At 42.6% G+C, this 23489-nt stretch overlaps 2 protein-coding genes across 5 annotated transcripts in view; one reads left to right on the forward strand and one right to left on the reverse strand.

Annotated features, from left to right (window-relative positions):
* The window catches only part of pi4kab (phosphatidylinositol 4-kinase, catalytic, alpha b), a 28435-nt gene extending 8487 nt beyond the window's left edge, over nt 1-19948 (forward strand). For 2 of the 4 annotated variants that reach the window (XM_086110373.1, XM_086110374.1), the window contains exons 20-55: nt 3328-3436; nt 3778-3914; nt 3986-4119; nt 4952-5034; nt 5114-5184; nt 5258-5382; nt 5473-5554; nt 5679-5762; nt 6421-6510; nt 6678-6797; nt 7864-7878; nt 7968-8060; nt 8727-8883; nt 8963-9090; nt 9189-9347; nt 9805-9956; nt 10043-10150; nt 10228-10355; nt 10585-10743; nt 10827-10906; nt 11020-11219; nt 11345-11435; nt 11738-11905; nt 11987-12040; nt 12652-12772; nt 12843-12972; nt 13948-14091; nt 14178-14248; nt 15474-15580; nt 15668-15772; nt 15845-15970; nt 16050-16170; nt 16770-16929; nt 16998-17087; nt 18620-18703; nt 18798-19948. In XM_086110373.1, the coding sequence (XP_085966499.1) occupies nt 3328-3436; nt 3778-3914; nt 3986-4119; nt 4952-5034; nt 5114-5184; nt 5258-5382; nt 5473-5554; nt 5679-5762; nt 6421-6510; nt 6678-6797; nt 7864-7878; nt 7968-8060; nt 8727-8883; nt 8963-9090; nt 9189-9347; nt 9805-9956; nt 10043-10150; nt 10228-10355; nt 10585-10743; nt 10827-10906; nt 11020-11219; nt 11345-11435; nt 11738-11905; nt 11987-12040; nt 12652-12772; nt 12843-12972; nt 13948-14091; nt 14178-14248; nt 15474-15580; nt 15668-15772; nt 15845-15970; nt 16050-16170; nt 16770-16929; nt 16998-17087; nt 18620-18703; nt 18798-18849 (4038 nt within the window). In that variant the 3' untranslated portion in view covers nt 18850-19948. The remainder of the gene's footprint in view (nt 1-3327; nt 3437-3777; nt 3915-3985; nt 4120-4951; nt 5035-5113; nt 5185-5257; nt 5383-5472; nt 5555-5678; nt 5763-6420; nt 6511-6677; nt 6798-7863; nt 7879-7967; nt 8061-8726; nt 8884-8962; nt 9091-9188; nt 9348-9804; nt 9957-10042; nt 10151-10227; nt 10356-10584; nt 10744-10826; nt 10907-11019; nt 11220-11344; nt 11436-11737; nt 11906-11986; nt 12041-12651; nt 12773-12842; nt 12973-13947; nt 14092-14177; nt 14249-15473; nt 15581-15667; nt 15773-15844; nt 15971-16049; nt 16171-16769; nt 16930-16997; nt 17088-18619; nt 18704-18797) is intronic. The other 2 variants (XM_086110376.1, XM_086110377.1) reach the window with 1 other exon arrangement.
* serpind1 (serpin peptidase inhibitor, clade D (heparin cofactor), member 1) lies at nt 113-3155 on the reverse strand. Its single transcript, XM_086110378.1, has 7 exons — nt 3003-3155; nt 2577-2855; nt 1861-2504; nt 1585-1733; nt 1373-1497; nt 857-1001; nt 113-772 (listed from the first exon to the last, which is right to left on the reverse strand). Exons 2-7 carry the CDS (start codon nt 2840-2842, stop codon nt 581-583), a joined length of 1521 nt encoding a protein of 506 aa, XP_085966504.1. The 5' UTR covers nt 2843-2855; nt 3003-3155; the 3' UTR covers nt 113-580.
* Nucleotides 19949-23489: the final 3541 nt, after the last annotated feature.

Consider the following 23489-nt stretch of genomic DNA (forward strand, 5'->3'; position numbering starts at 1 on the left):
AATAATGTCACAGAAGTATTTGAAATACCTCAATAGTACAGTGCAGTTCAACCTCTGCAAACGCAACCCGCAATAATAATACCGGTACCTTTCTCACAACGGCACTCAAAACTGAGCAAAAGCTCTTTATTATTGGCTCCCAATAGATTTTACAGCTACCGAGTATTTGAGTCTCTTAAAGGATTTCCAAATGAAAAGTTGCTTCTTGACCGTTCATTCATATTTTGTCCTTTTAATACAACTTTCAATCTCTGCTGTATCGTAGTGGATATTTGTGAAATATTGTATTGCATGTATGCTTTGATAATAAATTCTGACATTCTGAATCTCGATGGAGGAAATTTCTCCACAAAAATCATTGCAAAAAAAAAAAAAGCAGGTCAAACGTTGACAGAACAACATGCACCAACTCAACCTGGCAATCTCAGTTTTCAGTAACACAACATACACACGCTCTAAAATAATTTCTCCCTGTTACATTCTCGTTTTGCATCCAAGAAAGTGTGTTCATTCACATTATTGCCCCCCCCCCCACTGGGATTGACATTGGATGGAACAATTTGGACTACATTTCTCAAATTTAGTTCTGTGACGGGTTGACCACTCGGCCCATGAACACAACGCAGTCCGTGCGGTGCTCGTAGATGAGGAAGAGGAAAGGGTGGTCCACGACAAAGCGGATCTGGGAGGAGAGAGGCATAAAGCCCACCTGGGTCAGAGCAGCCGCCTCCGTTCCTTCCTCGTTTACGGTGATGGTTCCCTGGTGTTTAAGCTTTATGGGAATTCATAAAAAGAACGCATCAGGCAAAGCTGGCTCTCTCCTCTCCTAACTTCATGATGAGTTCTGCTGACTCACCCAGTTCAAGACAACCTTATCCGAGGTCATTCCAGAGAAGTCTGCGTCATCCTGGAATAAGTCCGTGAGACCCATCTCCTTCAGATTCACAATCAAGTCATAATTCTGCTCCAGTTTAAAGCGAGGTAGCACCACCTCGCGGGTCCTGCGGGGAGTCCTTAAGTTAGCCTGTTATCGACATGCATACGAATGTCCCCAATATCCCCAAAATCTCGGGCGTTTTACCATTGTTCTCATTGGTTTATCATATCTTTGTGAAATGGTATACACAAATGCAAAGAAAAAAATATATACGGCAAACATCGGTAACATTTCGACCAGGTGGCGTGAATGAAATCAGCTGATTGTACATTTTCATGTCAGTCTTACCTTACTTTTCTTCCAGGTCAGGTTTTTGGACCATATTTGCGAAATAGAATTTTAAATCAAACTGAGTTTTTAAGAAGTCAGAGTCAACTGTACTTCCTCAGTCCCAATGATGTATAAAATCTCATTTGTGGGAAGGATGATGCTGACCTGTTTGTCACGTTTTTGAGCCACTTGTTGACAACTGTGGGCGAGATTTCCTGCTCCAAGTTCCTCATACCTGTTATCTTCCTCGGCAAGGCAATGAGCATGCTGATGTGTCCCGAGTACGGCAACTGAAAAAGACCAGCATCACATGACTCGAACTCGCTGTGGCGTGTCTTCATTGCCCTCTCTTAAAATGGAGGAATCCTCCCATTCACCTGCAGGATGTCACAATCCAGTTCGTGGTCGGCAGCGGCCAAGTAGTTCCCCTTGTTGGTCATCATCGGTACTCTTACGTTTGTCTTGTCGTTCACTCGAAAGTTGCGGTAGTGGGTCATCTCTTTGGGAAATTTCTGTTCCCATGTGCCTGGAAGTACAAGAGATTAAACGCGGATACATCCGGATCATACCAATAGGAAGTGAAAATGAAAAGCTGTGCGATGTTTGATGTGTTTTGAGGCATTCTTCAAAGGTCACTTTGGAAGTATACCCACCTTTAAAGTATAAGTAGTTGAGTAGCATCAGCACCATATTTGGGTCTACGCTCTTGAGCGGCTCCTTGATGAGTCCCTTCGTGAGCTTTAGGATTCGACGGTTAGCCTTGTTCAAAAAGGCAGGATCGCCAAAGTCCACTGACTGCGGCTCTGCAAAATAATAAGCCTTGGTCTTTGCGCGGAAGGCATCTTTAACCGAGATGTTCTTATTGACGTAGACGTCATTCACGGAGCGGAGCGTGTAGCCGTAGTTTCTCCGGAAGAGCCTGTGGGTCAACTTCCTGAAGAGCTTATGCACTGTGCTGTTGTCGTAGTGACTGCTCGCATTGACAAATTCGGCGAATCCCAGAACTTTGTAGATCTGTTCCTGGGTTTCAGGTCCGCCTCCTAAAGACATCATTCCCATGGCGATGGAGATCCCAGCTGGCGCAAGTAGAATGTTATCACTCTGGTTGACGTCATTACGGAGACTTCGATAGAGGTTAAAGCCGAACAGGGCGTTGGCGATGTTGAGGCGTTGGAGGCGAGAGCGACCGTGGAAGAGCCGCAGGAGTCTGGCACGACGAATCTTTGGGTCGGACGGTTCGGCAAATATGTCAATGTCCGGGGCTGGAGTGGCAATCTCATCAATCTCATCCCCTTCACTGAAAAATGTTGAACTCATATCACACACGCATGCAGATAGTATTTTATTTCATGTCCCAAATAATACTCACATGTAGTCGTCACTGCCTGCAGACAGGATCTTATCAAAATCGATGTAATCTGCGTCCTCAAAGCCATCAAACACCAGGTCATTGGTGATGGTATTTTCTTTGTGGAAATCCAAGGGGATATCTTCCACATCCCCCGACGCCTTCTCTTGAAAGCCTCTGGGCTCCGGGTCAGAGTGACTAAAGTGTGAACTGAGGTCTTTGATGGCGGCCAGTGCTGGACTGACCAGCAGGCAGGCCACGGAGACGACTGCCACTAACAACTGCATCCTGAAGGCTTCGCTAAGGGCAAAAGGACAATGAAAAAAAAAAATGTCAAATGTACATAGTATCGCAATATACAATTTAAATTCGGTCCGACAAAACCTGAAAATCCCATGTTAAAAAGTTCAACATTTAGGGCATTTCCACGTTTCTCTAGTGCCTTACCTTTGCTGTGTGCTGCTTCGTGTTTGCGGGACACAAGCAGTGAATTGAATACAAATTGAACTTTGACGTGGTCTTCCCTCCTGAACAAACAGACCAGATCAAATAGACTCAAAAGTCCTTTGAGGCTGTGACTGAATAACATTTCTTTTAACTCTGAACAGGAGTGGGCACTTAACAAAATATATATGAAACTAATTATCGGGTTTATGGATTGATTCTTTTATTGATTTCCTTTTAGACATAACTTGTTTTGCAAATAGAGCCTTTCTTCATACACTCATTTTTTTCTTTCCATCTGAACTATGAACATTTCTCTGAATCACAGTTGACCAGACGACTGCCGCCAATCAAAGAGGCTAAGCCCCGCCTCCAGAAGCTGTTTCGAGACTTCTGGTTGTACTCGGTGGTCATGGGTTTTGCTGTGGAAGGATCAGGTTGGATAAACGGCTGCATTGCAGCATTACGCATGACTCGTTAGGCACATTTTTATTATTTTGTCAGCTTAAAGTTGCTGAAAAGTGTGACTGTCATGAGAAACATTTCACTACGCAGCGGTGCACTTGCATACCACCACAGACTTCACCACCATGATAAACATGTTTTAAATGACAGCTAATCAAAACTGAGCATTATGACATTTGTAAAAACATTTTATTGATTGAATACATCCCATCAGATTAAGCAGTACCTTATGCATGGTTGAATATCAGTAGGTTGAAATACTTAATGTGATGGTGGCCCGCAGTGTTTCTGTATCTAGTTTGTGTCTTTGCAGGTCTCTGGCCCAAAGAATGGTATGAGGGTGTTTGTGAAATTGCCACCAAGTCTCCTCTCCTGACCTTCCCCAGCGGAGAGCCCCTCCGCTCAGAACTGCAGTACAACTCGGCGTTGAAAAATGACACCGTCACACCGGTAGTGCCGAGAAAGCATTTCAGCACGTAGGTTGTGTGACTGTGATAGTGAAAACGTCATTCGTCTTCCAGGCGGAGTTGAACGAGTTGCGAGCGACCATCAACAATCTCCTGGACCCATCCCCGGAAACGTCCGCCCTTATTAACAAGCTTGACTTCGCCATGTCCACATACCTCCTATCAGTCTACAGATTAGAGTATATGAGGTGTGCACCATGTTCTGAGATCAGTCCGGATCTGATTTACTAAGAACGCAAATAGCGAGTGCTAAATTCCATACCTGTTCATTCTAACAGATGGCACATGCTGTTGACAACTGGTGTTAAAAAAGGGGCTGCAAAACCAAACTGTGAATATGAGCTGAGAGTTGTAATATTTCCCGGCAAATTATATTCTCAGTTGTTTTGCCGCTAGCTTGGTTTAGCGCCTGGTTTGCACCGGCCTTTCAGATGCTCTCTTTCAGGGGTGTCAAACTCATTTTTGTCGAGGGCCACTTTGGAGCTATAGCTTCCCTCGGAGGGCCGTTAAGACCGTGATGTTTATTCATCACATCGTATTATTACATCACAAAAAAATGATGGCTCACTAGTGTTGAAATCAGTCAAGCGTTTCCTCAATTATTGCTCAAGTGAGTATAAACAGAATAATACAATTGTTGTACAATGTCACCGTTATGTATTATGTATGACAATTTGAGATTTCGGTACAGATTTAAGCAAGGATCATGGAAGTTGACACAGATGATTTGCTTTCACGGGCCACATAAAATGACGTCGCGGACCAGATCTGGCCCCTGGGCCTTGACTTTGACATCTGTGCTCTATTTAAAGACGGTGCTCTTTGTCTTAGGTTTGATGAATATCATTACATTTAGTTATTTATTTGCATTTGCACAACCCACAAAAGAAACTGCGTGACAATTTAACACATTTGGCAGACGTAATCCTGGTTGCGCCCTGTTAGTCTCAGCTACCACATCTGTTTTATAAGCGTATTGACAAAGCTTGCTCAATGCTTGTTTCATTTGCACCTTTGTAGGATGCTACACTCCAACGATGCTGACCGCTTCCAGGTCATGTTTCGCTATTTTGAAGACAAAGCGATTCAGAAAGACAAATCTGGTAAAGAGTTTTACAATCTGTCCCTTTGTCATCTTATTTTCACCAAGTCTTATCTTCCACAAATTTCTGTTGTCATCAGGAATGATGCAGTGTATCATTTGTGTCGGCGACAAGGTGTTTGATGTCTTCCTTCAAATGATGGCTGACAAGGTGAGTGTTTGGTTTTCATAGAATCAGAACATTTTTGCAGTTTGTTCACCAACATTTTTACTTTTTGTTTTAGCCAAAGACCAAAGAGCACGAAGAGGAACTGGAGCGTCATGCCCAATTTTTGTTAATTAACTTCAACCACACCCACAAGAGGATCCGCAGGGTGGCAGATAAATATCTATCTGGTTTGGCTGAGACGTGAGTGGCCCGCCCCTTCCTGTCGCTTCGACCGCCTCAAGCTCGTGAGTGATTCATGTTTTTGTAAGCTCTGTCTCTCGCTTATACCAGATTCCCACATCTGCTTTGGAATGGCCGTGTGCTGAAGACCATGTTAGACATTTTGCAGACTCTCTCGCTCTCTCTAAGTGCAGTAAGTATCCTAGAGGGTAAACGACAGGAAACAGCTGCCCCTTTTTGTTGATCTCCAAAATAGAAAGAAGCTTGTTCAGCAATATAGTCCAAAATGATGCCTCGAATGTTTTCCACTTCCACAGGACATCCACAAGGACCAGCCTTATTACGACATTCCGGATACTCCATACAGCATCACTGTACCTGATACATATGAGGCCAGAGAGGTATGTTTTTATGTCCACTAGAGGGAAGTGCAGTATTGGTTTAGAAACAAAAGGCCTAGTTCAGTGGCTCTCAAACATCTTACACCAAATACCACCTCAAAAATACTTAGCTCGCCAATTACTGTCATCATGACTAACGCTGAGTCATTCCGAGTGTTCTAAAACAAGGCACAGTGTTTGTTCCGAAAAATGACATCTGTTATTTTCGCAAGTCAAATTGACATCAACACTGCAAAGAGGGAAAAAATAAAACTAATATTTTCAGTTCAAGTATATTGCATGTTAAAGGTAAATAAGTACTGGACACAAATGACTGTTTAAAAACCAGTTCTGAAATATTAAATGAAAATGTAATAGTAAATGCAACTCTATTCCACTTAAAAAATGTACTGTGCTTGAAAAGTAAAAATATATTCTGTACAAAAAAAGTACAAATGTACTGTATATGAAAAGTAAACAAAAAAAAAAGTATGTTGTTCCATGTACCATCAGCGATAGACCACGTACGGTGAATGGTACACTTACCCACTTTGTGAATCACTGGCCTTGTTTATAATAAGTCTCCTGCTTATTGAAATGTTCTTCTGTTTTCGCACGAGGACAATGTGTGGTCATTTGAATTTTTGCCTCACTTGTTGATTATTTGTGCCCTTCTCAGAGCATTGTGAAGGACTTTGCTGCTCGGTGTGGGGAGATCCTGAAAGAAGCAATGAAATGGGCCCCTTCAGTCACAAAGTCCCACCTGCAGGTGTGTCTTTTACCTTCAGTAGGACAACACAAACTCAAAAGATGTTGAAAAATATATATTTTTCTCTCAGGAATACGCAAACTGCGGAAACAGTCAATCTATGTATTGTTCTAATATGTGGTTGATTCAAGTTGTTCACCTTGTCTCCTCTTGTGTGTGTCGAGCAGGAATACTTGAACAAGCATCAGAACTGGGTGTCGGGTCTGTCCCAGCACACGGGCTTGGCCATGGCCACAGAGAGCATCCTGCATTTTGCCGGCTACAACAGGCAGAGTACCACACTGGGCGTGAGTCTCACACACGTACACACACATTCACACACGTACCCCGGGCGCATTTGTCTGCAGATTAGCTCTTTTCGCCGCAGTATTGTGATTTGAGATTTGAATTCATTGCATCATCAAAAGAATTATTGAGTATTGCATCTGTCCACTTTCATATGTGCATATTTTGTTCAAGGTTACTGTGAAATTAAAGTTGAACTTAGTTGATTGAAGGTGAGGGGCGGAAATAATAAATATTACAGCTGGGGTTAAGTTAGGTGATCGCAAACTTTACTCACGTACAAACTCCCGCAGTCTACTCTATTGAAGCCAATTATACTATCAAATTGGCTTTTTAACCCAAAAGCAAATGTGCTTCTTAGCTGCTTGCTCAGAACATTTGTGAGTTTTGCCGACACCGTGCTTCTTATACGTGCATGTTTTTGTGTTTCATGGTGTTGGCAGTATTGTCTTTTAACTTGCTTACATACTGACAATAATGTTGATATTCTGTTGTCATCGCTCATGTTCGCTACACGATATCAATACACATCTGATAAAGATCCGATATCAAACTTGTCACTGGCTGATGAAATGCATTCTCTGCATCCCCATGAGCACCATCAAATGCACACCCGTGTTTATTCTATTGAAGTTGTTTTATGAGAAGCGTTTTGCGTACATCAAAAATGTTCCTTCTCTCACATAGACGTTGTGCTGTATAGCGATTTTTGCACAATTACGGTACTATACGATTAGAATATTTATTGATTGTGGCTTACAGTGTGATTCACAGTCTTAGTTACTTACCGATGCATGTGTATACTAGTTTTGTGTGCCCATTTGTTGTGCGTGCGGCATGTATGTTTTGTCGGCTTGCTTTATGCTACATGCGTCTTTCATTTGCTTCATTTGTTTTATTTGTCTCTATCAAATCGCATCAAACTACCTACCCGGTTGGTTGGCTGCTTAACGGGTTTTGCCGGTTACCTGGTTACTTGGCTGCAATGGAATGGTGGGTTGTTGTGGCTGGATGGTTGCCCATTTGGCTAACGGTTATGCTGGTGCCCTCTTCTGCCCCGCACCATAGGCTGCGTTCCCTCAGGTTGGTTTGAACAATGACTACAACGAGAGGCGGCTTGCCGCGTTTTGTCGACCGCTGAGCCACAAATGACATTGTGTTTGCCTCTCCAGACCACCCAGCTGACAGAGAGACCCGCATGCGTAAAAAAAGATTACTCCAACTTTATGGCGTCTCTCAACCTGCGCAATCGATACACTGGAGAGGTATGCTGCGCCTTTTTTTTCGTAAAGCTGTAACAACTTCGATGCAAAGACACAACGTTGACATCGAATAAGGTGTCATGATAAAAGTGTTTCAAATGCCGTTTAAAGGTCACAGAGGTCTTAATTCATTAATAGTATTTATTTTGTTTATTATTGTGGCTCTAGTCAGGGTGTAGCTAGTCATCTCCACATGGACATGGAATTCAATGCATTTCTTCAAGCACTTTACATGAATCGAATTTTCTCAAAGGGTGAGGATGTCATTTTAGGACACTGTACCGTTTCCTTTTTCTTTTTTTTTTTTGGTCTTACAATTATCTAAATATCTGAAAAATATTCAGTTTTAGTGCATTTATAATGAATTCATAATCAACTAAGAAGTGTGAATATGAGAGCATTCTTCTGTTTAAAGTCCTTAAAATCCTTCTTGGGTATTATGATCTTAACAATTGAATCATCGCACCACATCTCCTGTGATTTGCATGCATTCATCTCTCCTGCATCCACTTTTGTTAACACCGAACTTGGCGCAATTATACATAATAGCGTCTGGCTCTTGCTGTTATGCACATTCGTGGCTGTGAAGAATTTATTATATTACATATGAACCCTTATACCTTATTTTTTTTCCTCACAAGAATCTATGAAAGATGTGTTTGTTATTAGGTGGCCGGTATGATCCAGTTTGCCGAGGCGACGCATAGTCAGTCAGACCTGAGCAAGTTAATGATTGAGCAGATGATGAGCGCTCTAGACAGCCAAGATCCAGAGGCTTTCACCCAGTCCATTTTCAAGATGGCAGCCTTGCTTATAATCACCAGAAGTGAGTCATTCGCCACTAACCCCGTGGAACTGTAAAACGATTTAGTTTTCGGCTAACTTGAACCCTCATTTGTTGTCAGACTGCAACCCTCAGCTGCTGCACCATCTGTGTTGGTCGCCCCTGAAGATGTTCACTGAACATTGCATGGAAACAGCCATCGCGTGCTGGGAGTGGCTGCTGGCCGCACACAATGGGGTTGAAGTGCCAGTGAGTGTCACGCTGCTTGGATATGTGCTTTTGAGTGCTGACCACGTTCACAGTTCACACAGAGTGAATAAATCTTGTGTTATCCTTTTTGTGTCCAGTTCATGCGTGAGATGGCAGGCGCTTGGCAGATGACGGTGGAGTTGAAGATGGGTTTGTTCTCCATGGCCAAGGTGGAGGCAGGACCTCTAGCCGTGTCAGAAGAGAGCCAGCCTGCACCCTGCACCCCCGATGTCATACCCCACTTCCTGTGGATAGAGGTCAGTGATATTGCTTCATCCCACTTAAAGGACGTCCTTTCTACACTACCATGGACAAACATGTTGTGACACTTCTCTTTATTATTTACTTACCCAATCAGAATTGCCCTCAAACTCTTTTTTTCCTGGATCTCAATTTTTTTATTGAGACTTTTTGGGACGCTGTGACACCGTGTAAGGTCCATAAAGGCATGGCAAGATGCCCCTTAACACTTTGGTTTGTGTACTTCAACTCATTGTTTCAGGATATAAATATGTAAAATAAGTTCATCCTGGAAAGAAACCTAAATGTAATCTAAATAAAAAACATCCTTGCTGAGTGGAATAGGCTCAAGCGCACTCACCACCCTAATGATGACAAATGCTATAGAAAAGAGATGCATGTGTGCGATTATAAAAAATAATAATTATCATATAAGGTGGCGGTTTTCTTTCATCTGTATTTATCTTCTTGTAGTTTCTGGTGCAGAGATTCGAAATAGCCAAATACAGCAGCTCGGACCAGGTGGAGATTTTCACCACTATCCTGCAGAGGTCGCTGTCTCTAAGCGTGGGAGGAGCCAAAAGTAATTTGAACACCCACGTTGGCGCCATCGGGCCAAGATTTAGGTTTGCTTGTCTGACCCAGAAAGATGGTTATCATCTCTGAAACACCGTGTTCAACACCATTTTGCTCTTTGTGCTTTCTTATGTAGACTGCTTACTCTGGGTTTAACTCTTTTGCATGCCGACGTGGTGACAAACGCCACCATCAAAAATGTACTGCGGGAGAAGATCTATTCCACGGCTTTTGACTACTTCAGGTAGAAAAGAGGAGCGTTGCGGGCGAGGAAGGAAAACTTGACACTGTATTCATTTTTTTTCCCCCTGACTCTTTTAGCGTCAATCCCAAATTTCCTACTCAAGCTGATCAGAGGTTGAGAGAAGACATCAGCATCATGATCAAGTTTTACGCTTGCCTGCAGTCAGACAAAAAGTATCTGGCTGCCAACCAGCTGGTGCCCCCAGGTTCAGCACTTTTAAATACAGGCAACTGTACACTGACAGGCCAAAATATTAAGTACTCCTGCAAAATACATTGAGGTCAATCAAATGATTAATATTATTTTCGGGATTTATTTTTTAACCATAGCTCTGGATTCTGCAGCTGTATCTAATATTGTGGCAAGAAGATGTTCTTTCCTCCGTGGTCTGTGATGCACTAAGATGCTAAATGCAATTATTTGACCTTGTTTAGATCCACAAGACATGTCGGTGAACAGCTTAACAGTGATGGCGGTGACGGACAGCCGCAGTAACCTGGATGTGGCGATGGGTCAGAGGCAGCAGGTGGCTCAGGGATGGATTAACACCTACCCTCTGTCCTCTGGGATGTCCACCATATCCAAGAAATCAGGTGAAAGTCACATACTGCCTCTGCTTGTAAAAAAAAAAAAAAACATGACAGATTGATGACAAGTTTCACCTGGAATTTTTAAGGCCTCTCCAAAAAAAGCAACAGAGGCTCTCAACTACACAAGTACTACATGAAACGTCGTACCCTTTTACTGGCTTTACTGGTATTTGTATTTCATCACACTGTCTATATTCACAAATAAAAACTCACGTGCTAAGCTGCTAATTGTTTTTGGGGTTGTTTTTTTTTTGTCCATGTGGCTTTCCTGTATCGTAGGCCAGCGAGATTGAGCGACTAACGACATGGTACAACCCTTTGTCAACTCAAGAACTCGCCATCGCCACAGAGCAGTCAGTGGAGACCAGCATTGCCAACTGGAGGTCTAAATACATAAGCTTGACAGAGAAACAGTGGAAGGACAACGTAAATCTGGCATGGAGCATTGCACCTTACTTGGCGCTGCAGCTGCCCGCCAGGTATGTGAAGGCCTTGCATGCCAGTCGGCTTTCCACATATTTTTACCGTATAAATAAAAAAACAATTACATGCCTGTCTGATGCAGTGTCCCCTTTATGATTTTCTGTCTTTCTTTCTTTCTGAGGTTTAAACACACTGAAGCGATCGTGTCCGAGGTGACTCGCCTAGTGCGTCTGGATCCAGCCGCTGTGTGCGATGTCCCTGAAGCAGTCAAGGTGAGCTCTGGATGCCAGGCTGCATGTCAGCCTTCTGCGCAAGTTATTCGCCCAAGCATGTCTGAATGGACCTTGCTTGGTGCACTGCGGCACAGTCATGCAGGAACAGACAGCGGAGCAGGAAAGGCCCTTGCCCAAAGTAGTCCCACAAATTTGCAGCCATTAATCAACCCCCAATTGATCAATTCATAGGTCACCCAAGAGTGGCTTATTTTGTGCGTTCGACTTCTCTAGTTCATTCCAGCCATTTTAGCGACGTTTTTAACGTCAAACTATGAATCCAAATGTCTGTTTCTCCACAGTTCCTCGTGACGTGGCACACAATCGACGCCGACTCTCCGGAGCTGAGTCACATCCTGTGCTGGGCGCCCGCAGATCCGCCAACGGGACTGTCTTATTTCTCCTCCATGTATCCTCCTCACCCGCTCACAGCACAATACGGGGTCAAAGTGCTCCGCTCTTTTCCTCCCGTACGCTTACACGTCACCTGTTGCGTTTGTATTTTCAAGGGCTGGTTTGAACTTCTAACATATTTTGAATGCTTTTTCTAGGACGCCATCTTGTTTTACATACCTCAGATTGTCCAAGCGCTTCGCTACGACAAGGTGAATAGGAGTTGTTATATCCAAATAGAAACAGATACTCGTTATGTTGTTTGATTGCTTATTTTCGCAACAATCACTTTGGCATAGTAACAGAGTAAATAGGACAGGAATAGTTTGAAGGATTATGCAGGGGGGAAAAAAGTAAAAATCCATCACTCTGTGGAGTTATGTTGCACTGCCAAAAGAAGAATCCACTTCACATATTTGAAGATTTGGATAAAGGAGCAGATAAAGGAGTTTATTTTCACCATTTACAATACTGCTCAACCCGTATTGTTTTGTGTTTTTTGTTATTGTAAAGTGTCCTTGGGTGTCTTGAAAGGCGCTTATAAATAAAATGTATTATTATTATTATTATTATTTAAGTCACTGTGGTATTCATTGAACTGTCCCCCCACTAGAATCGTGATGGCACACTTCACCTGGTCAATATTCTCCATAATCTAGGAATTTGACCGCTAAAGCTAACTGACCATTTTTTTCTACTTGTTAACAATTTAACCTTAAACCTTAAAGTTTGCGGTTTTCAAACCGGCGGCAAGATTGAAAAGGACTTCTCGTCACTAGCGCTTGCTTTTCACTGCAACCCAGTCTTGGTATCTCCGGTCTAGATGGGTTACGTGAGGGAATACATCCTGTGGGCCGCTCAGAAGTCGCAGCTCCTCGCCCATCAATTCATCTGGAACATGAAGACCAACATCTACCTGGATGAAGAGGCTCACCAGAAAGACCGTAAGATAACTCTCATCTCACAACAAAACATGCACAAGAAAAAAAAATTATTCTCTGGTCCTCACTGCAGCCGATATTGGCGAGCTGTTGGAGCAAATGGTGGAAGAGATCACAGGCAGCTTGTCTGGTCCAGCCAAAGACTTCTACCAGCGAGAGTTTGACTTTTTCAACAAGATCACCAACGTGTCGGCAACTATCAAGTACAAACACATAAAGAAGTTGTGTGTGAATATGGAATGAGTGCATTCTAGAGCAGATAGACACATTTGCGTCATAGAAAAATTAGAGATGGCCATAGCAATGATCAGTTACGTTTGTGTCTTATTTTAAACATTTGTTAGAGCCTTGCAATGGTGTCAGCACAGATAGGTAAAAAGCGTCGAGTAGAGAAATAAATGTACGGGACAGCACAATCAGTAAACAATTCTGATGCGTGTTTAATATTTTCATTGTGCATGCGCACCCGTGCACCACCTATGTGCACCACTCACTATAGCATGTTTTTAATGGTGTCCGTTCATTTAGTCAGCTAATTCTTGAAGTATGCGAAGCAAATTTGGAGGGCATTACTTAGAAGGGAATTCCAGGCTGCAGGAAATAAATATATTGGTTTTTATTTTAGTTTTATGCTTTTTTTTTTTTTTTTAAGATTTGCACTTTATTGGACTGTTCACATGACCTTTGGTCCATAACGGAAATGTAGTCAGAAGTTAAGATATGCATTTAAGACTTCAATAAACTTAAACGTAACCAAGGAATTGACTCGCATCACCAACAAACTGTACCCTCTTGGTAATTGCTCTGTTTACTATGTGGACTTTTCCCGTGTGTTCCGTTGTTTTGCTCGCGTCGTGCCTTGAGCTACCCGAGCTCCCTTCCCGAAACACCTCGAGCAATCATTTCCGAAGTGTTGTATGCTTTAAGGTCCCGCTCTGATTACACGGCGATCCGCAAGCGACTCACTGAAGCTAATTATTTTTCCTCTGTCGTGCCCCGCTGCGGGACACCGAAACCCCTCAGTTCTCATTAAGACAATAATGACAAATATCCAGAGGTGAACGCGCTTCCCTTGTGAACAACAACAGAGCCGAGCTGTCACCCGTGGCGTGAAATCTTTCCGTGAGATACCCATGCATGCATGCTCACATCGTTTTGTTTGTGTTTGTCTCAATTAGACCTTTTCCCAAAGGGGAGGAACGGAAAAAGGCCTGCCTGGAAGCACTATCTCAAATCAAAGTCCAGCCTGGCTGCTATCTACCCAGTAACCCGGAGGCCATCGTGTTAGATATAGACTACAAATCGGGGACCCCGATGCAAAGGTGGGCTCCACGTTTGCACTGAACATTCGATTACCAAGCCGACCCGTGTAAAACGTAACGCTGAACCTCGTCTAAAATGTGTCCAGCGCTGCCAAAGCTCCTTACCTGGCCAAATTCAAAGTAAAGAGGTGTGGAGTCAGCGAGCTGGAAAAAGAAGGTATGGTCACTAATGTTTGCGGTGTCTTGCGTCGTCCATGGGGAATTTTTATACAAACATCTCATAGGTCCCGTGGTTGCACGACAGTCACAGAAAGCATGTATTTCTGTAGTTGCATAAATTGAGTTCTGATTTGATTGAACCCCCGTTTATCACAAGGATTAAGTTGCAATTGGTGAAAATCTGCGATAAACCAGATACTTTTTTTTTTTTGACCGAACCCCACCGACATGCTTGAAACACATGTAAGCCTGTTAAACACAGTTTTGAAACATATTAAGTATATTTGTACTGATTGTCGTGTCTTTATGTCGGTATATGGCTTTACCAGGCAGGATGCTGTGGCTGCAGCAACTCCTGCATAAGTGTGAGTGAGTCATGGCCTTTTGTGTCTTAGACCAACTCATGGGCTGCGGACCGAAACCGCACAGAAAGAATAAATCATTTTTTAAATAAAAATAACCGTTGTATTTATTTTGGAATCTGAAAGATGTTTTATTTTGAAAAATGACCGTATTCTCTGTTACATCCGTCGACAGTGTGTCACTCTTGAGGCAGGTCAAGGCGTGCTTCTTGGTCACTTGATAGGTTACCGCTAAAATGAAAGCCAGGAGCTAGGAAAATGAGTTAAAAACAAAGGTCTTGGAAAGTTTTTGGGGGGAGGGGAAAGGCCCAGCCAGGAGACAGAAGAGGAGCCTACGACTTTCAAGAAAAAGAAGGCTACATTTAAAGTATCAGGAGTCCAACCTAAAATACGGATTTATATCAACGGGAGATTCCCAAGCACCAAGCCCATATTTTTCATGCACTTTTTATTTGCGGTGTATCGTAATTTGAAGGCACGTTTAAGCATTACCATAGCGACCAGAGAGTGTTGTGGCCAGATAAGACCTTCCTCGTGTCATGATTAGTGTTTGTTATATTTAGAAAATACCACAGTTTCCATGCAGGTCATATCATATTATTTATCCGTCACACCTCAAAGGCCCGTCCCTGAAAATATTGTCTGACATTGAACCGGCAAGAAATGTTGGGGACTGCTGTTTAAGACCGTTCTCTCAGCATTTTCAATATACAATCTGGCACCGCCACACTTCCTGTTTTTCATGTTATTGTTTGACAGTACACTGTATGTCTGGTGTAAAAGGGTTTTCCGTACACATTTTTACTGCACTTCGGACTACGCCTCGCTCTCGAATACAAATATGTATCACACCGTGGCCAGGTTTGCGGTGTTGCTCTGACTCTGCGGATGAGGAGAAAACCGAAGAGGAGGTCAAGAGGATCTGCTGGCAGGCGGCCATCTTTAAAGTGGGCGACGACTGCCGACAAGTAATGACCTTCCACTGACTCGAATGGAATGTTCCCGCCACGTGAGCTCATATTTTTTTGTTTTTCAAGTCTTGCTTTTGTGTTTAGGACATGCTTGCGCTTCAAATCATCAGCCTGTTCAAGAACATCTTCCAGCTGGTGGGCTTGGACCTCTACGTGTTCCCTTATAGGGTGGTGGCCACAGCTCCAGGAGTAAGACGTGCTGAAAAATGATGACGAATCAACTTTCCGGTCCTCGTATAAACCCTCTTTTTTGGATGACAGTGCGGCGTGATCGAGTGCATTCCAGACTGCAAGTCCCGGGATCAGCTCGGCCGCCAGACGGACTTCGGCATGTATGACTATTTCCGTAACCAGTATGGCGATGAATCCACGCTGGCATTCCAGAAGGTAACATTTGTAGCCAACGGGCAGCCCGGTCCCCAGTGCCACGCATATGAGACTCGCTACTTCTTGTTTCTCCTCACAGGCTCGGTACAACTTCATTCGCAGCATGGCGGCTTACAGCCTGCTGCTCTTCCTGCTGCAGATTAAAGACCGGCACAACGGCAACATCATGCTGGACAGCCAGGGACATCTCATCCATATCGGTATCTTTCTTGCTGTGTTTGCAGTGGTCTGGGTTATCGTTATTTGGTCCCCAAATCACAATCGTGTAATAATACCACAAACGCTGATCACTTTTAGACCATTTCCAACTCATCTTATAAAATGACCCACAAAAAGATACCACCTGCAACAACACATGCAGTGCAAACTCCCCTCAGACTAATTTTGCCGATCCCTAATTTTGCGAACTAGAAGACTCTTGGACACACTCAGGATATGAACGACGAGGACAGTGAAGATTTCTGAATATGATTCCGATGGGCTAGTTCCGGAGTTAAAGCAGTAAGAAAACATAAAAATAAATGATAGTTAAATAAATAAATGCAGGCGGCCCAGTGGTCCAGTGAAAGACACCCGCTCTGTCTTTAGACAAGATTTTTGTTGTGTCGCAGGAAATTATTTTGACAAAAAACGGCAATCAAACAAGCTGATTTATACCCATTTATTTTGCAAGTGGATCATCAAAGATGACACCTTTTTTTCCACAATAGCGCCATCCGCTGAATCTCTTGGGGCATTGTCTCACTTTCCCCCCAAGGCAAGATTGCCGCAGTTTAACTGAGCGCGTTTTGATTGTCAGATTTCGGCTTCATGTTCGAAAGCTCCCCCGGCGGCAACCTGGGCTGGGAGCCTGACATCAAGCTGACGGACGAGATGGTGATGATCATGGGCGGCAAGATGGAGGCCACGCCCTTTAAGTGGTTCATGGAGATGTGCGTGAGAGGTTACCTTGCAGTCAGGTGGGTGATACCATGCCAAAACTACTTCCTGTTACAACATGATAGCACTGACAGACTGGTGAATGTAGACCCTACATGGACGGCGTGGTCTCCTTGGTGAACCTCATGTTGGACACGGGGCTCCCCTGCTTCAGAGGGCAAACCATCAAGTTGCTCAAGTGAGTGGCCATTGTGTTTTTATTTTTTATGTGAGCACAGAACACAGTTCCATTTATTCTAAGGGCTCACATTTTGCAAAAGAATCTTTTTTTGATATGAGCGCCAGATGGTGACAGCAAACTTCACAACAGGCAGCAGTTTGTGAAAACGTGAACATTTCTTCTTCCAAAAAAAAAGAAGCCAAGTTATTTTTTCGACATTTTTGTAGTGAACCTAATCTCCTACTCTTAACTTTGCCTTACAAAAGTCACCTAGCTTAATGCTAACACACAATTGACAAGCAGGTGACAAGCTATGAAACTAGCATCGATATTGCGGTACTTATAAATCTTAAATGCACAAAGACTATAAACTGTTACAATCTTCACTGGCATATACACTTTATCCTCTTTGAAAAATGACTAAAATTAACTAGAACTTTGTTGCGACAGACTTCTGTGTTTCATCTTCCAATCTGTGTGTCGTATTTTTGTACTGTGCCTGCCGGTGGCCAAGGTACTCACATGCCACTATGCCATATTTTTTTGAAGAGTAATGTTGTACCATGAGTTTAAAATGACAAACCATTTCACAGATGTGGTTATGGTTTAAACTTTTAATTAAGGTCATTTGAATCATTGTGGGGGCGGGGGGGGGGCACTCAATTAATAATAATAATAATAATACATTTTATTTGAAAGCGCTTTTCATCACACTCAAAGACACTTTACAAGAGCTTAAAACACAGGATAAAAATGTGCACTTAAAACAAGTATACATAATTTACAAAAGCACATTTATATGAACAAAAAGTAAAATGGGTAAAAGAGATTAAAAGGTATTAAAAGCATTGCGGAACAGATGAGTTTTAAGGGATGATTTGAAGGATTGGAGGTCAGTACAGTTGCGGATGTGTTGTGGTAAAGCGTTCCAGAGGGTGGGGGCGGCGACAGAGAAGGCTCGGTCCCCCCAGGTTTTGAGCTTGGTCACGGGGATGGCGAGGAGGTTTGTGTTTGAGGAGCGGAGATTGCGGGAAAGAGTGTATTGGTAAAGACGGTCGGAAAGATAGGAGGGGGGCTGATTGTGAAGGGCTTTATAGGTGAGTAGGAGCAGTTTAAATTGAATACGCTGGGGAACGGGGAGCCAGTGGAGGTTTTTAAGGACGGGGGTGATGTGATCACCAGTGCGGGTGTGGGTGAGTAGGCGGGCGGTGGCATTCTGGATGTACTGTAGTTTATTGAGGAGTTTGGAGGTTGTACCGTAGAGAATGCTATTGCAGTAGTCAAGGCGGGAGGTGATGAAGGCGTGGATGAGGGTTTGAGCAGCGTTGAAAGAAAGTGAAGGGCGGAGACGAGAAATGTTTTTGAGGTGGAAGAAAGCAGTTTTGGTGATTTGGGTGATGTGTTGGTCGAAAGAGAGGTTATTATCAAAAAGGACACCGAGGTGAATTACTCTGTTTTTCGCGATTCATACCATGGCTCAATACTTGTCCCTGTGAATAGTGGGGGGAGTACTGCACTGAAACTTTGTTTTCTGGTGTTTATGGTTGCAGGCAGCGTTTCAACCCCGGTTTAAGTGAAAAAGAAGCAGCCGCCTTCATTATTAAAGTCATCCAAAACTGCTTCCTGAGCAGCAGGTTGGTACCTCGACCGCCCAGCTCCCTTCGCGTTCTGCTTCTATCAAGTCAAATAGAAGTGACACGCCGATTCTCTTTTGTTCCTGTTCCGCAGGAGTCGAACCTATGACATGATCCAGTATTACCAAAATCAGATCCCCTACTAAACGCTTGTGCCTGAGCATGTGCACCAATGGATGGCATGCGTGTGGATGTGCGTGCCTTGAATAATGTTCTACCTTGATTGCCGTGGCTCCTTCATACCTCGCCTCGTCCGATATCGTCTTGTGATTTTATTTCCATTAATGAAGTAATTTATTTCCCTTCAGAGCTGTGTGTTAGCGACAAATTAATGTACCATTGCACTCGTTGCATCTTGACTTGTGTGCACTTAAATCTGATGTTAGTTTGCACGTTTGCTCAAAATGTGGTGCCGGTTTGAAACGATTGTTGAAGAAATTGTGACGGTTCAGTAGCAGAGAAACGTGGCCTGTTCTGGCCTCTTGTAATCGCCGGTATCGTCGCGCTCGTCTTTTTCACGGACCAATCAGAGGATCGTCACTCTTGATGATGTTGCACTAAATTGTACGGTATGTACCATCCAAAAGGGAAGGGTTGCAATTGTTTGGATGAAGGTGACGGTCTGAATGTTGTTGCATGAAAAAAATTCTGTACGGGTCCACATGCCGTGAAGCTTTTTGGTGAATGTTTTTCAGATGAGTCACACCTGCCGTGCACCTCATGTTAGTCGTAACGTCACTCATTGTAAACAGTCTGCCTCTCTTTGTACATTTTTAGCAGTGACCCATTCTCTATCTCCTTTTTCTATATATTTATGCCTTTTGAATCAGAATTCACAAGATGTCAAATCAAATAAAGATTATATTGATTTAAAGAAATGCTTAGGCATTGAAACAGGTATCTGTTTGTTCTCAAATAAAAATATCACTTCAATCATTAGAGCAAGGATTACCAGGTTATATAAAGATCTGTGACTGAGGACTATGCTGCTTCTCAAAAACATTTGATGAAAAAAAAAATCGGGGGTTCAAATCTTGGCTGTGGCCTCTGCTTGCATAGGTTGTCGTCGGGTACTCTGACTTCTTTCCACATTCCTCCAAAAATGCATGTTAGGTTCATGGAAAACGACAATGAAGAGTCGAAGTTGTCAATAGGTGTTAATGTGAATAAATGGCTGTTTGTCTGAATGTGCCCTGCAATTGGTTGGCAAAAAGCCAACCGGTATAAACTCCAACTCACCTATGACCTGCATTTGGACAATTATTTTTTTCTACTCTTAATTTAAGCAAAACGGGATCCAAATCGTCATTAGGCTGTTTCTAATATGTCCACTAGAGGGCGGCACATCACAACATTCGTGCCACCCAAACACTGACCGTTGTGTGTTTTGAGTAGACGAAACACAGAGTTGACATTTTTTAAGGATGACAAATGCTACGTAAAACGTTTTTTTTAAACAATCAAGCGATCATTTAAAGAATTTAAAGCATGAACGTTCTCAGAACTGTTTTCAACATAAATTTGAACCACACTTGAGTAAAATAGTCCTTATGACTCCGGTATCATAGATTTTTAATTAAACAATGTTTTTCAAAAAAATCATCAAATAAATTGAAATATAGAAGAGGTTAGCATTGCCGGACGAACAGTTGCTGAAAAAGCATTATGCTTGTTAAACTAATAAAAGTAATGTACTATTAGAGCATTGGGGTTGGTTTCAGTTAAATTTGGAGCTGTATTTTTGTGTTAAAAAAAAGTCATACTTTAATAGTATTGGTGCCCAATGCTTTGTGCAAAAATTATATTCGTCATGGAAAAAACAAACCAAAAAATGACATTGGTGTCAATGTAGCACCGTGATATGAAGTTGAGCGTTCACATGACAAGGGCTGCATTTTCGTCACGAAAGATGAAATTCGAGAAAAAAAAAGTGCTGATGCCTGTTTGACCGTTTCACATTGGATTAATATTTCATCGCATGTATATACTGTAGATGTCGACCTTGATGTATTTTTTATGACAGCACATCACTGAGTGTCAGTCCTGCTTGATGTTCATCTGATCCCTGCAGTTTCGCTAACTTCACGGGGTGCGCGTGCGCGTGCCATCTGTACGCTCCCTACTCAATATTCAAAGTGCATGTGCAAAACTGGACGGATTTTTTTCCCATTCTATAAAACCTTATCGTTTATTTGCAAGTTCTGTGACAAAATAAAAATACACAAATTAATTTCATTGATGCCACATTGCCAATAGCTATTCGGGGCTTTTTTCCAACTCGAGAGTGAGTGATAAGTTATCATAAAATGATAATGGGTCATTCTATTCTTTAGTTTATTTTAATGTATACAGTAAGCCGTTCCCCCCCCCCCCCTATTTTTATGGTAATGTTTGTATCAGTATTATTTAGATATAAAATATTTGTTTTGATGTTTATAGATTTTTCTTATTTGAATAAGAATAATTATTAGCAAAGCCAAAGCTGCTTCGCAATATGAAGGCCCATACAAAAACAAGAAATAAGTATCAACTTGTAATAAAATATTGTCAAAATACCACAAAACAACCATCGTTATTTCAACAACAACAACAAAAATAAGTACCACGGCAATAACACAGGAGTCACCAACCTTTTTGAAACTTGGGGCATAGATTAATTTGAAGGCTACCAGTTTTATAAACACTTCTGAAAGAAAAACAAAACTTTAATTTAAGTATGTATTAATATTTCTCACAATAACAAAGATTCAACAAAGTAAGAAACAGAAAAATATCAATATGCAACACTTTGTTTTCTATAACTTGTCCCATCACTGCTGAGTTATTTTCAGAACTGGCCCACGGGCTATTCATGTGCTTTTTGGGGGCAAGATGGTGCCCATGAGCGCCATGTTGATGACCTCTGTGGTTACCACTCTCACAGTACTGCACACCATATTGAAAAGGAAAGCACTTTATATTGTATGTCCACTGCGGTAATGCCACAACTGTGCAACTCAAGTTGAACGCAGCGCATTGTGATCTGCGCAAAACAGAGCGACCATCATCAAGCCTTGTGACACGTTCACGCTTGTTGGCTCACAGAGCAGCATGGCGACCATGTGCCAGCCAATAATGAACTGTGCAATGAGCTTGCGCAGCCATCAAAGTGTTGCTGGAGAAAAGACCATTTGTCCAAAGGCTGCAAGCAGACAGTCAGGCCCATTGATGAAATGCTGCAGCTAATGACCAATTGTGGCCTCAATGGTAGCGTTTATGTATGTGTGCGGTCATTCTCCTCCAATATAGCTCGCTTTCCACGGCTGAGATTTATAAGCAAGGAGGACTTTTTTTTTCCAGCCCAAAACTAAACATTAGTCTCTTAGTTTTCTGGTTGACCTATATAAAAACAGGCAACCCCATAATGAAATTGCATTATTAATATTATTATGATTATTATCTTTGTATATTTGTATTCATGGTACCAACTAGGGAAGGGCGAGTATTTTCAGTATTGGGTTGATACTGGCTTTATTTTAAGATATTGATTGTCAGTGGAGGCTGCCGATAGCAACCACTGATACTTAAGGCAAAAATATATATAAATCTGATATCGAGTATGTCCTCCTTGGCAGTAGTAGGTGCGATACTGTGATAGTTTGACACCTTAGCAAATCATCATCTGCGACAGAAAGAAAGGTCTTCCCCCTTTTTTGGTCACTGAGTTTATATGAAATTTTATACTGTGTATCAAAAGTATTAGAGGTATCCTTAGCACTCAAAGAGTAAACATGTATATTGTTATTGGCCTGAAAAAAATGGTATTGAACGTCTCCAGTGCCAACCTATGTGACTGGTTAAGCTCGAAATGAAAATGATACTCGACAAAAGTATAAACACAGCAATGATGTTTTGCTTCCCATTTTTCTGAAGCTGATCTTAAAGATCAAAGACTTTTTTTTTTATGTTCGTTAAAAACTCCCCTTAAATTTTGTTCACAAATTTGTCTGAGTCTGAGTGAACACTTCTGCTTTGCCAAGGTAAGATCTCCCCCTCACAGGTCAAGATCCTGATTAGACAGCATAATTATTGCACAGCTGTGCCTTAGATTTACTGTTTCGGGGATTCCAAGGAGTGGTAGGAAAACCAGTTATGTGAAGGGGTGGTCATGCATTTTTCCCACGCGGTGCAACACATATCTTGCGCAGGTGTGCCCTTGGCCGCCTACAATAAAAGGCCACTTGAAAATGTGCGGTTTTATTGCACAAGTGTGACCTCCTCTGTTTGCAGGAGGACACACACACTGAATTTCAACACACATGTAAGGAGCATGCATGACGTGCAGAGGCCTCGTTCCGAGACAACAGTACATGAGATGATTTGACTGCCTCACAGTGAGGGGGCACCCTTAACCCACTTAAGTGTATCAAATCATTAACCGTCCATGTGACGGCTTGTCAACTTCCCCCCCCAAAAAACTCCTTCTCTTTAAGTTTTGCTGTGTGTGTGTGCTGTATGTGTCGGTGCCCACGTGTAGTCTAACAATTGGTGCAGGCTGTTGAATGGGCCCCCTGTGTTGGCCCTCTTCTTATCATGTGACCTTTGATCTGTTTGGACAGCGTGACCAACTGACGCTGTGATGGACGGATACATCCAAAATAGGAACAAGGCAGCAGACGTGTATGATGTACTCTATCTATCAGCGACACATGACTGGCGGAATTCATTTTTGTTTGTTGTCGGTGACCACGATGTAGAAGAGCGGGCTTCCTCCATTTGTTTTTGCTACCATCCATTTTCAGATCCG

This window comes from Hippocampus guttulatus, chromosome 5, assembly GCF_054856545.1.
Source record: "Hippocampus guttulatus isolate MCC_2025c chromosome 5, RoL_Hgut_1.0, whole genome shotgun sequence".
Lineage (NCBI taxonomy): Eukaryota > Metazoa > Chordata > Actinopteri > Syngnathiformes > Syngnathidae > Hippocampus > Hippocampus guttulatus.